This window comes from Rhagoletis pomonella, unplaced genomic scaffold (genome assembly GCF_013731165.1).
Source record: "Rhagoletis pomonella isolate Grant_MI unplaced genomic scaffold, Rhpom_1.0 Rhpom_scaffold_00001, whole genome shotgun sequence".
Taxonomy (NCBI): domain Eukaryota; kingdom Metazoa; phylum Arthropoda; class Insecta; order Diptera; family Tephritidae; genus Rhagoletis; species Rhagoletis pomonella.
Genome location: NW_023458555.1, coordinates 76768733 through 76780884, shown reverse-complemented (window position 1 = coordinate 76780884; position 12152 = coordinate 76768733). Strand labels below are relative to the sequence as shown.

The window sequence follows — 12152 nt, the reverse complement described above, 5'->3', positions numbered from 1 at the left end:
TCAGTAGTCTTTCAATTGGAGAAAATAATTTTTTCATTACGTTGTAAATTTCCATTCAATAAAGAACTGTTCCTGTTTTTATATAAAGTCCACTGCGTATCACCTCTTGCAATAGGTTATGGGCCGTTGCATGATGGATTTTATTAAAGGATCTTTCGCTAAACTAAATGCAGACAATTACCATCTTTGGAAATATAAACTGGAATTGATCTTGCGGAAAGAAGGTACCTTGAAATGTGTTGCAGAGCCGTTGCCGAAGGAGCCGGATGCAGCTTGGAAGCAGCTTGATGATGAGGCGTCTGTCACCATAGGCTTAAGTGTAGAGGACAGCCAGCTTATGCTAATTAAAAAGGCTAAAACAGCGAGTGAAGCATGGGAAATTTTGCGTAATCAACATGAAAAGGACACTCTGGGGAATAGTGTGAGGATAATGAGAAGAATCTGCGGAATGAGATTTATAGACGGAATGAATATCAGTGAGCACATAATGGAAATGAAGATCTTGTTTGAAAAATTGGAAGCATTTGGAGAGAATTTTTCGGAGCGATGGTTGGTTGCTATGCTTTTAAGCAGCTTACCGACATCATTTGACACGTTGGTGACAGCCCTGGAAGCAAGAAAAATGGAGGATCTTACCTTAAAAGTTGTAGAGGCAAGTCTGGTTGAAGAATGTGCGCGGCAAAAGACTGTGAATGTGGATACTGCGTTGGAAACTAGCAAGGACGAAAATAACGTAGCAAAATTTGTGAAGCGGTGCCATTTCTGTAAGGCTAAAGGACACTTGAAGAAGAACTGCTGGAAATTCAAGAAAGCGAAGGATGGTAACAGTGTTAACGAGGTTAAAAATGGTGATCAGGTTAAAGGCGACTACTGTTTTTCTTTTTCGAACGATCTGAAATCGTGGGTTATTGATTCTGGAGCAACATGTCATATTAGTTCAACGAAGGACGATTTCAAAACTCTTGACATGTCAGTGCGTGAAAAAGTCACTGTGGCGAATGGTCAAAAGGTCACTTCTAGCGGAAAAGGTATTTGTACAATTACAGTTTTAAATAGCAAAGGCGAGAAAAGTACAGTGAAGGTGGAAGATGTACCTTACATTCCTTCATTCCAAGGAAAACTCTTGTCAGTCAGCAGATTTTTGAAAAAGGGTTTAGTGGTACTATTTAAGGAGTCATCATGTAGTATTCAGACGAAAAATGGTAAAGAAGTTGCTGCAGCTGATGTTTGTGATGGACTTTTTCGGTTGAAGCAGCATGATGGAGAAGCGGCTATGCAGATCAAAAGTTGCAGGTTGCAGAATTGTCAACATTACTGGCACAAGATATTTGGTCATCGTGATGTCAACGCAATTAAGCTTATGCAGAACAAGGACATGGTAAGCGATCTCAAATTAGTAAATTGCGGAATACAGAAAATTTACGAAACTTGTGTGCAAAATAAACTGGCAAGGAGACCGTTTACTGAGTCAAGCATAAAGTCTCAGTCGGTTATGGATCTGGTGCATACCGATGTTTGTGGACCCATGCAAACTGTAACACCGGGAGGCAAACATTATTTTTTAACATTTATCGATGATTATAGTCGATATTCTGTAATATACTTGCTTCAGAGTAAATCAGAGGTCATTGCTAAATTGAAGGTTTATATGGAGTTTGTAAGGAATAAGTTTTCAAAGTATCCAAAAGTTATAAGGTCGGATAATGGTGGGGAATTTCGTTCGAAGATGTTAGAAGATTTCCTGGACAGTAAAGGTGTGCAGCGACAGTACACTGTACCTTACACTCCGCAGCAAAATGGTGTTGCTGAAAGAAAGAATAGAACTCTAGTCGAAATGGCGAAATGCTTGTTAGAGGAAGCAAAGTTATCAAGTTTGTTTTGGGGAGAAGCGATTGTCACAGCAAATTATTTGCAAAACCGAGCAATAACGAGCGCAATAAATTGCACGCCTTATGAGAGATGGGAAGGTAAAATCCCAAGCATAAAGCATTTCAGAGTATTTGGTTCAAAGGTGTATGTTTTAATCCCAAAGGAGAAACGGAAAAAGTTTGATCACAGGTCGGAGTTACTTACTTTTGTAGGATATGATGAACATGCGAAAGGTTACAGATTGGTGGACGGGAATACCAAGAAAATAACCATTAGTAGAGACGTGGTGTTTCTAGATGAGGCGGAAGTTGGAGGCAATTCAAATGAATTTTTGAAAGAATATTCAGAAGTAGAAATTGGTGTACTTAGTCCTTCAAATCGTACAGTTGAACAGGCTCGGAAAGATTCAATATTGTCAGGTGTTCAGTCTGAAGATGAAAATTCGTTTCGAAGCTTAGACGGTGAAATAGAATCAGTTGGCACCTTAGAAGAACATCAATGTGAAGCGAATATTCAAGATGTCAATAATGACAAAACCGATAAAGTTTATGATAATATTAATAAAATACGTCCCGTTCAAGAATTAGAGCCTCGAAGATCTTCTAGGTCAACAAAGGGAAAAGCAGCGATGCGCTTGGGTTATAAAGTAAATATTGAAATTGTAGAGCCTAAGACCTATAAAGAAGCGATGAAATCTGATCAGCGTGATGAGTGGATTAAGGCAATGAAGGAAGAATATTCATCATTTGTAACGGCGAGGACATGGGAGTGGGTAGTACCTCCTAAGGATTCGAATATAGTTAGCTGCAAATGGACTTATAGAATAAAACGTGACGAGAACGGTAAAATAAGTCGTTATAAAGCTCGCCTTGTTGCAAGGGACTTCAGTCAAAAATATGGTTTTGATTATGACAAGGTTTTCGCACCAGTTGTTCGACAGACGACTTTCAGAATTTTATTGAGCATTGCCGGTTTGAAGAATATGGTGGTAGTCCACATTGATGTGAAGTCAGCATTTCTTAATGACATTTTGGATGAAACTATATATATGAGCCAACCCCCAGGATTTCAGGAAGGGGATACTAAACTTGTGTGTAAGCTAACGAAAAGTTTATATGGCCTTAAACAGACAGCGATCGTTTGGAATAAAACTTTGCACAATGTACTTGTGACAGGAGGATTTATACAGAGCAAATCTGATGCATGCCTGTATACAAAATGCATCAACGGGGAAGGAATAATATATGTATTAGTTTACGTTGATGATATTTTAATTGCAAGCCAGAAGAAAGATCGTATTGTAGAAGTAGAAAAATTACTTGCTAGAAAATTTGAAATTAATAATCTCGGAAACGTTAAATACTATCTTGGAATGGAAGTTGTTAATGATAAAAACAACAATTTCTGTATACGACAGCGCAAACATATTGAGGATGTTCTAAATGAATTTGGATTAAAAGATTCCAAAATTTCAAGTTATCCTTTGGATCCTGCATATGGCAAAAACAACTCGGAACTTTTACAATCAAATACTCAATATCAACGACTAATAGGATCACTGCTGTATATAAGTGTTAACTCAAGACCGGATATAGCAGCAAGTGTTTCTATTTTAGCAAGAAAAGTTAGTAATCCAACCCAAGAGGATTGGAACGAAGCCAAGCGGGTACTTAAATATCTTAAGGGAACTATTCAATTTTACTTACGATTAAGTGACACTCATACAAGAAATAATGCTTTGATTGGTTATGCTGATGCAAATTGGGCTGAAGACAGGTCCGATCGCAAATCAAATTCTGGTTACATTTTTCAATTTAATGGTGGCTCCATAAGTTGGTCATGCAAGAAACAGACATGCGTTTCACTTTCATCCACAGAAGCCGAGTTTGTGGCATTATCCGAAGCATGCAAAGAAGCGTTATGGATTCGTCAATTACTTGCAGATTTGTACGTAAAGCAACCTTTACCTACTGTCATTTACGAAGATAACCAAAGCTGTTTAAATTTAATCAAAGAGGAGAAGTTTAGTTGTCGGACCAAGCACATTGATACTAAAATCTATTTCGTCAAAGATCATATCAGTAAAAGCGATGTCAAATGTATTTATTGTCCAAGCGAGAATATGATGGCCGACATGTTAACAAAGCCTTTACCAGCGGTTAAGTTAATCAAACTACGTTCAGCTGCTGGATTACTTCTCAATTGAGGAAGGGTGTTGGATATACTTATCAATTTCAATGTACTTGTAATATTTATACTTTTCTAGTTATAGTTCGATCTACTCAAAGAAGCTTTTATTGAACTATCAGTAGTCTTTCAATTGGAGAAAATAATTTTTTCATTACGTTGTAAATGTGTTGTCATGTTGAATTAACTCTTCTTTACTTGAATAAAAGTGTAAAATAGTGGTGCTTGTGATATAAACAAACGCTCAGCTGATGAACCCGCTTTCGCAAACTTTTTTCTCAAAACCAGTTACAAATACAACGTCGCGTTCTTACGTGATCTTGTATTTTTGGTTAATGTATGTAGTTGTTTAAAAATGTGTGGGACTGCCTTGAGGCCCAGATTGAGCAATGATATAGTTGCAGCAATACCAGCTCTGATCCAATACTTTTCGTGAAAAATCCTGTAAAACTGTCAAACGGCAAAATTACTCTGAAGTGAGAGTAAAAGGTGAGTAACAACAAAAAGCACGTGAACAAAAAAAAAACATTTTTCCTGTAAAAACGTAAACCTGTGAGTGATTGGCACTTTTCATGATTTTACCAGAAGAAATAGTTCGGGTAAAATCTTGCAACTTCATTCTCTACACAATTCTCCAAAAGTCGCCCTCATTTACCGGATTTTGGAGGGTTTTGGAGTACGGGAACACTTTTCCTGCAACATCCTGCAAGTTCGTGTAAAATCCTGTAAGTTCATGGAGTACTGGATCAGAGCTATTATATACAAACCATGGCATAAAAAACAACGGTGATACTTTTGGGGTGTTCACAGTTCGTTCCAAATTGTGTCTGAAAATGTAGACGTCTACATTTTGAGACATTTTTAGCATCAAACTGTGAGCACCCCTTTCTAGCAGTCGTCGCAAAATCGTCTCAAAACTTTGCTGGTGTTGCCAGACATTTCTTGTTTGCGTGCATTGTTTATATGTCGCCTTTCGATTTTGTTTCTGAAAAATTGTAATTATTTAACTTTATTACCAATTCGTAATATTTGTTATTCCTTTTCCTTGATTTGTTTCTTTTCATCAGAAATTGCGCTCAAATTAAATGCAAATACGGAAAACGTGCCCAATAAATAAAAAAAATGTGATTAGTATTGCCATAATGCAACCCTGCTGCGAGGTTGCAAAATGTAGACGCGTAAAAAACATACCTTTGAGTGTGACAAAATGTAGACGGCGTCGTTTTCCAATTTTGTATGGGAAACAACAACACCACAGATTTTACGGTTAGAAAACGTCTTAAAATGTAGACGTCTACATTTTGAGACACTATTTGGAACGAACTGTGAACACCCCATTTGTTTGAACCGTAAGAAAACATGTACCAATTGAATTGGAGATTCTAACTAATTTTTACACTAAGTATGTACCTGTAAATAGTATGCAGTACACAATACTCATATCAAAAGAAAATTTTAAGTAATTTGTTCGGATTTTGAGGATGTTTCATTTGCTTTTGAGGAATTTGGTAATTTTTTGTGACGAATTTTGTATGGATAAATGTACTTTTTTAGTAGCATTTAAAGCTAAATGCCAGGGCATTATGGGCTGTTTTTGCTTACGCGTAAAAGCACATTTAGCGCATTCAACTCTAAATGTACATTTTCCATACAAAATTCGTCACCTAAATGCACCTAAATGCAACACCATTTTTGCATTAAGAATCTAAATGCTAAAAACAACCCTGTGATATTCCAAAATTTCCACGATTCGAACATAGTTTAATGAGAAAAAGTTGCAACATTGCTTTTTCGCGTATACAGTGGCTAGCTGCGTTTCAGTGATCGCCGATCGTTATTTCATTTATTATTTTATATTTTTTGGATAAAGAAAAGTTACGCAAAGTCAACATCGATGTGATGCTGATAGAAATCTGGATCAATGTTTGATCAACTCTGTTTGTTTTGTTTCCTAATTAAGTGAGGAAATTTTAATTGACAGCAGCGACAAATGAATACATACACAAACAAATTTTTGGTTTGTTTGACACTTTTCAGGATTTTGCCAGAAAAAATTCTTCTGACTAAATCTGACTACTTCGGACTGATGAGAGTCACTCTCACTGACTGTGCTCTCTCATTTTTGCTGTCATTTCCGAGTTAAGGAACGCTTTTTGGACTAAATCTGACTACTTTGGACTTTTTCTGACTATTTCTGGGAGATAAGGAACGCTCCTAGTAGAAGGCCAGTAATTTTGACGTTTGATAATGCACCGTGAATAGTAAACAATGGCAGAAGAAGAGCGGTAAAAAGTAAACAAAAGAAACAATCTTTTGCCTATGACCAATTTGTAAGTTTATAACAACATTTTTCCTTAAATTTATTAAAGTACATTTTAATTTATTTTGATTCAATTTCAGGAGATAGTTTTCACTGATATCGGAACATCACTATATCTACCGAAGAAATCGATTTGTCGGACAGTCGACTTTTAAAAGTATTAAAATTGTACCATTTTTTATATTGAAATATTTTCGACATCCCTATTTTCAAATTGTTCTGTTTTACCAATATATAATCACACATTCTACAAAACTATTTTTTACCGACTAAGACTTGAATTATCAATACGGCAGTGGTGAAAAGTTCAGATGGATTTATCAAATATATGCCGTGCCTGTTTGTCGCCGGAAGATCGGGTGCATCTGCTAGATTGGTATCAGCCTGTTGACTCTTTGGATATATCATACAAAGAGTGTTTTTGTAAATGTACACAAATTAATTTAAATTTGAAAGATTATCCAAATGAACTCGATGATGCCCGGATGCAATATCTATGCCTTGATTGTGCCCAAAAACTTAAAGACGTTTATGATTTTATTGAAAAGGCGAGAAGGGCTGATAATGAATTACGTTGCACACAAACGGAAAAAGTGAAGATAGAAAGTATAGCCAACACTTTTGAATGGGTTCCAGTACATGAAGAGCTAATGGAAGTAACTAAGATGCCAGATACTGTAGATATGGTATATCAAATACGATTTAGATATAATTAAACAATAATTATTTTCTATTTGTTTACAAGGATCACGTAGAGGATATAAAAGTATCACCAGAATGGAATGAACATTTTATGAATGATGATGAAACATCTGCATCAAATGATATCGAACACGAAATAAATATTGATAAAAAACTTAGTACTGACACTACAACAACAAGAAAGTTTCTAGTTTAATCGGATAAGGATATGCAGAGCGGCAATAACTTAAATGAAGCTGGGCTGGTCTTATCGAAAAAAGTAAACAACTCAATCTTGCTCATACAAAACCTAAAAACGTAAAGAAAACAAACAAAGTAAAATCCGAGGTGAAAACAAAAAAGAAAGTCAAGGACATGTCTGAGCCGGTGAAGTGTGAAGAATGTGGGAAAATAATGAAGAGAAGCTCATTAAAAAAACATAAGCAACGTCATAAACCAAAAACTTTTCTTTGTCAGGCCTGCCGTAAGTATTTCCGTTCCTTTTAACTTGTGGACTAATTTCTATCTTTGTTGAATTTACCTTCGCCAGCAAAAACATTTAAGGAGTCATGTGCCCTAAAAAATCATGAGCTCTGTCACAATGAGAATCGGGAAAGATTTCCGTGCGACATCTGTAACCAAAGCTTTTTAACTCCGTATACATACAAAAAACACAGGCTAACGCACGAAACCAACCGCAAACCAATATATCAATGTGCTCAGTGTGAAAAATCATGTCTTCATAAAAATGGTCTAACAATCCACGAGCTCCATCACAAGGGAGCTACGATAGAATGCCAAGTTTGTCAAAAACGTTATGTGCGGCAAATAGACCTAGATGTTCATTTACGCACTCATTCTGGAGAATCCTCATTTGTGTGTCACCTTTGTGGAAAATCTTTCATCTACAAACGTATTTTAAATAGGCACATGCAGTACCATCGATATTTCAGTTACAAGTGCGTGATTTGTGGTTCTAAATTCTCCAAATATGATCAATACTATAATCATCGCATGCAACACACTGGATTACCTTATAAATGTGGCGTTTGTGAAAAGCAGTTTCCAGATGCTTACAAGTTAGTAATAAAGTATGATTATGCCCTACATGTACATATATGTATATGTGTATGTATATAATTTTTCAGGATTAAGCGTCATATAAGAGGTGTGCTCAAACATTCCCACGACAGCCGGTTCTACGTACCGGAATGACTCGGGTTTCACCCGACCAAGGGCTGTTTTTTCGGCGATCTAACCCCGTTTAGGTCGGCGAAGTATCTCAGAAGTTGTCCGTCCATAGGGTAACATTCACTACGCATTCTCCTACTCAGGGCTGGCATCGAGTCAAACCCTGGGCCAGAAATATACACCTGCTGTGTATGCCGAAGACGATTACACCACAACTCCACCTCAGTCAAGTGTAATGCCTGCGAGGGGTGGAGTCACCTCAGGGTCTGCTCGGGACTACGGACACACAGACAGTGGACCACGTCTTACGTGGCCCCCTGTTGCTCAAACAGAGCAGCCTCCACGGCAAACGATAGTCCGCCCGTGCAGCCCCACACACTCACACAGCAACCACACACAGTCGCCACTACACAACAACATAATAACACCACAGACCGTACCATAGCCACCACAGACCACATAACACACACAACTGCACCACCACCCACACGCCGCCGCCAACAACTCCTGGTTCCCCCTACAATCTGCACGGTATGTCAGACCAGAATATTCCGTAATGTGACATCAGTCAAGTGCAACACCTGCCTTGGGTGGTGCCACTTTAGGGCATGTTCAGGTCTGCGTACCACGCGAGATTGGACGGGGAATTTCGAGGGCCCGTGTTGCGCTGCTCGGTCGCAGACGTCAATTGCGACGCCCCCCCACCACCACCACAGGGCGGCAACCACCTCAGCAGCACACACAGCCAACGGCGGCAAGAACATACACCTCACTCACACCCCACATCACGACACGTCTCCCGAACCAAATGAAGCTCCTCCAATTCAACTGCAACGGGCTACAGAGCAAGATTGAGGAGATAACCGTCTTCATGTGTCGGCATGGTATATTAATAGCTGCGGTCCAAGAGACGAAGCTGCACAGCAATTCAACTTTGTTGAATTGCGCCGGGTACAACGTGCACCGTCGAGATCGCGAGCGAGATAATGGTGGTGGCTTAGCGTTCATCACGCACCACACCGTGCAGTATCGTCTTATCGAAGCAGACATCGACCGCAGGGGTACCACCCTAGAATGTCAGGGCATCGCTATCCGGTCAGGCGATGTCGAGCTCGAAATATTTAACATTTACATACCCCCTGTCACCTGCTGCCCGGCAGGATATCACCCTGATATAGGTGCGCTCCTCAGAGGTGAAAACCGTATGGTAGTAGGTGACTTTAATGCGCACCACGATCTTTGGCACTCAAGCCTGTCAAACGATCGTAGGGGAACAGACTTGGATGAGCAGATAGACGATTCGACATTCTGCACAATGAACGACGACGCACCCACCAGGATTATGGGTAACTGCAGTAGCTCGCCAGACATCACAATAGTCAGCGCTGGTCTGATAAACAGCATAACGTGGCGACCTATGCTGACTCTAGCATCAGACCAGCTACCCATAGTCATCTCGATTGATAAACCAACCGACTTTGCCTCCGCCAAACACCGGACCTATATCAACTTTTCCAAAGCTGATTGGAAAGGTTACGCGGAGTTTACTGAAAACACCTTCGCAGCGCTCCCCACACCAACCGACGTCCATCTCGGTGAACGTAAGTTCCGCAGGGCTATCACTGCTGCTGCAGCTCGCTTCATACCGGCAGGATGTATATCGGACCCACGTCCAAACTGCCCTGCCGAAGCGGCTGTTCTAGATGATGAGCGTGATAGCCTTCGTCAGGCCGATCCCGGAGATCCCCGTATCAGGGATCTCAACGCGGAGATTCGGCAACTTGTAAACGTACATAAGCGGAAGAAGTGGGAGGAGCATCTGAAGACCTGTAACTTCACCTCTGGTGTGAGCAAGCTTTGGTAAACTGTGAGGTCGCTGTCCAATCCGACGAAGCAAGACGACACAGTCGAAATTTTCTTCGGCGACCATGCTTCGTCGGACCCGGAGCGATGCGCGAGCTATTTTAGCCGGCAGTTCATACTGCATCCTCCAGTAGACAAAGCCAAGCGTCGAGTGACCAGAAGGCTGCACAAACTGCCAACAAATTGTGCTTTCACTTGCGGTGAAGTTCAGGTGGCCATCGGGAAGGCGAAAGCCTCCAAAGCCATGGGTCCCGACGGAATATGCATGCTGATGCTGAAAAATTTGGGTCCTGCGGGGGTAGCGTACCTAACGGAGGTCCTCAACCTGTCAATGGCCACTCTCATCATCCCAGACATCTGGAAGGTGGGGAGAGTGGTCCCACTGCTCAAACCGGGGAAACCCGCCAACAAAGGAGATTCGTATCGTCCGATTACACTCCTTTCCGCGGTAGCGAAGACACTCGAGGCCTTGCTACTCCCGTACTTCACAAACCACCTGACCCCAGCGAAGCATCAGCATGGTTTCCGTAAAGTGCACAGTACAACAACAGCACTTAACGCCATAAACACTCAGATAACTCGTGGCCTTAACCGCAACCGTCCCTGTGAGAGAACGATTCTAGTAGCGTTGGACTTGTCAAAGGCGTTTGACACCGTCTGCCATTCCACGCTGCTAGAAGTTATAGAGGCCTCCTCTCTCCCACAGAGGCTCAAACGGTGGTCGGCAAATTATCTGAGTGGTCGACATTCGTCGGTAACATTTAGAGACAAAACGAGTAAGCAGCGAAAAATAAAACAGGGGGTTCCTCAGGGTGGTGTCCTTTCGCCGCTACTGTTTAACTTTTATATTTCAAAGCTCCCTCAACCACCAGAGGGAGTCTCGATTGTCTCCTATGCCGACGACTGCTCGATCATGGCGACTGGGAATGGAATTGATGACCTGTGTTTGAAAGTAAACGGCTATCTCTCCGAACTTTCTCGCTTCTTCACTGCAAAGTGTCTAGCCCTCTCCCCTACGAAATCCTCCGCGACCCTGTTCACAACCTGGACGAAGGAGGTCAGGCTACCGCTGGGGATTCACGTCGATGACACACCAATTCCGACGGTGAATAACCCCAAAATACTCGGAGTAACATTCGACAGCCTGCTCTCCTTCTCTGCGCACTCAACCGCTATTGTCAATAAAGTACAGAGCCGCAACAAGGTCCTCAAGTCGCTAGCCGGCAGTACTTGGGGCAAAGACAAAGAAACGTTGCTGGCAACATACAAGGCAATAGGCCGGCGGGTTTTGAACTACGCAGCGCCAGTGTGGTCGCCAGGGACTAGTAGGACGCAGTGGACGAAGCTACAGACGGTACAAAATACGGCACTTAGGACACCGACGGGATGCCTCCTGATGTCGCCAGAACACCACTTGCACGGCGAGGCGCAAATGCTCCCAGTTAAGGAGCACAACATAATGCTCTGCAAGCAGTTCCTGATCGGGAGCCACAGAAGTGGCCACCCAAACAGACAGCTGCTTGCAGAGGAGCCCTCGCCTAGGCACGTCAGGAGGCATCTATATGAACTGACGGACGAAGTCCAGAGGTTCATTAAGCAACCTCTGGACCCAACAGCGTACAGACAGGCCCTGAACGGCATTCACAGGGACTCAGTCTCGAGTTATGTAGACTCTAGACCTGTGAATGCCGTTCTAGGCATACCACCCCCGGACATTGACGAGACAGAGCTTCATCTGCCTCGGGAGACACGCACTACACTCGCTCAACTTCGCTCCGGCTACTGCAGCAGGTTAAACTCCTACTTGAGTAGGCTGAATGAGGATGTGCCGAACGAATGTCCGGCATGCGGAGAGACCCCACATGACTCGAACCATCTCTTCGCATGCCCGGAGAACCCGACAACCCTAACGGCCTTGTCCCTGTGGACAGATCCCACAGAAGCTGCACGCTTCCAAGGGTTGCCGTTAGTGGAACTTGACGACAACGACTGAGATACCAACCGATCTGGGCGGGGTTGTTGTAGCCGCTACAACAACAAC

At 41.7% G+C, this 12152-nt stretch overlaps 1 protein-coding gene across 3 annotated transcripts; it reads left to right on the top strand.

Annotated features, from left to right (window-relative positions):
- Window positions 1–6268: 6268 nt before the first annotated feature.
- Window positions 6269–7405, top strand: LOC118752115. 3 transcript variants are annotated; one of them, XM_036486975.1, is made up of 3 exons: window positions 6269–6386; window positions 6457–7032; window positions 7122–7405. In XM_036486975.1, exons 2-3 carry the CDS (start codon window positions 6688–6690, stop codon window positions 7272–7274), a joined length of 498 nt encoding a protein of 165 aa, XP_036342868.1. In that variant the 5' UTR covers window positions 6269–6386; window positions 6457–6687; the 3' UTR covers window positions 7275–7405. The 3 variants fall into 3 exon arrangements, with proteins under 3 accessions (XP_036342868.1, XP_036342863.1, XP_036342854.1); XM_036486970.1 differs by having other exon boundaries at window positions 6272–6386; window positions 6457–7053; XM_036486961.1 differs by having other exon boundaries at window positions 6273–6386; window positions 6457–7062; window positions 7122–7403.
- The last annotated feature ends 4747 nt before the right edge of the window (window positions 7406–12152 follow it).

What these genes read in the sequence shown, in the direction of transcription:
- LOC118752115 (XM_036486961.1), top strand. Translation starts at nt 6,688, where the DNA reads ATGGATTTATCAAATATATGCCGTGCCTGTTTGTCGCCGGAAGATCGG. An exon ending in TGCCAGATACTGTAGATATG is followed by an intron (nt 7,063 to 7,121) that starts GTATATCAAATA and finishes TTTGTTTACAAG; the next exon opens with GATCACGTAGAGGATATAAA.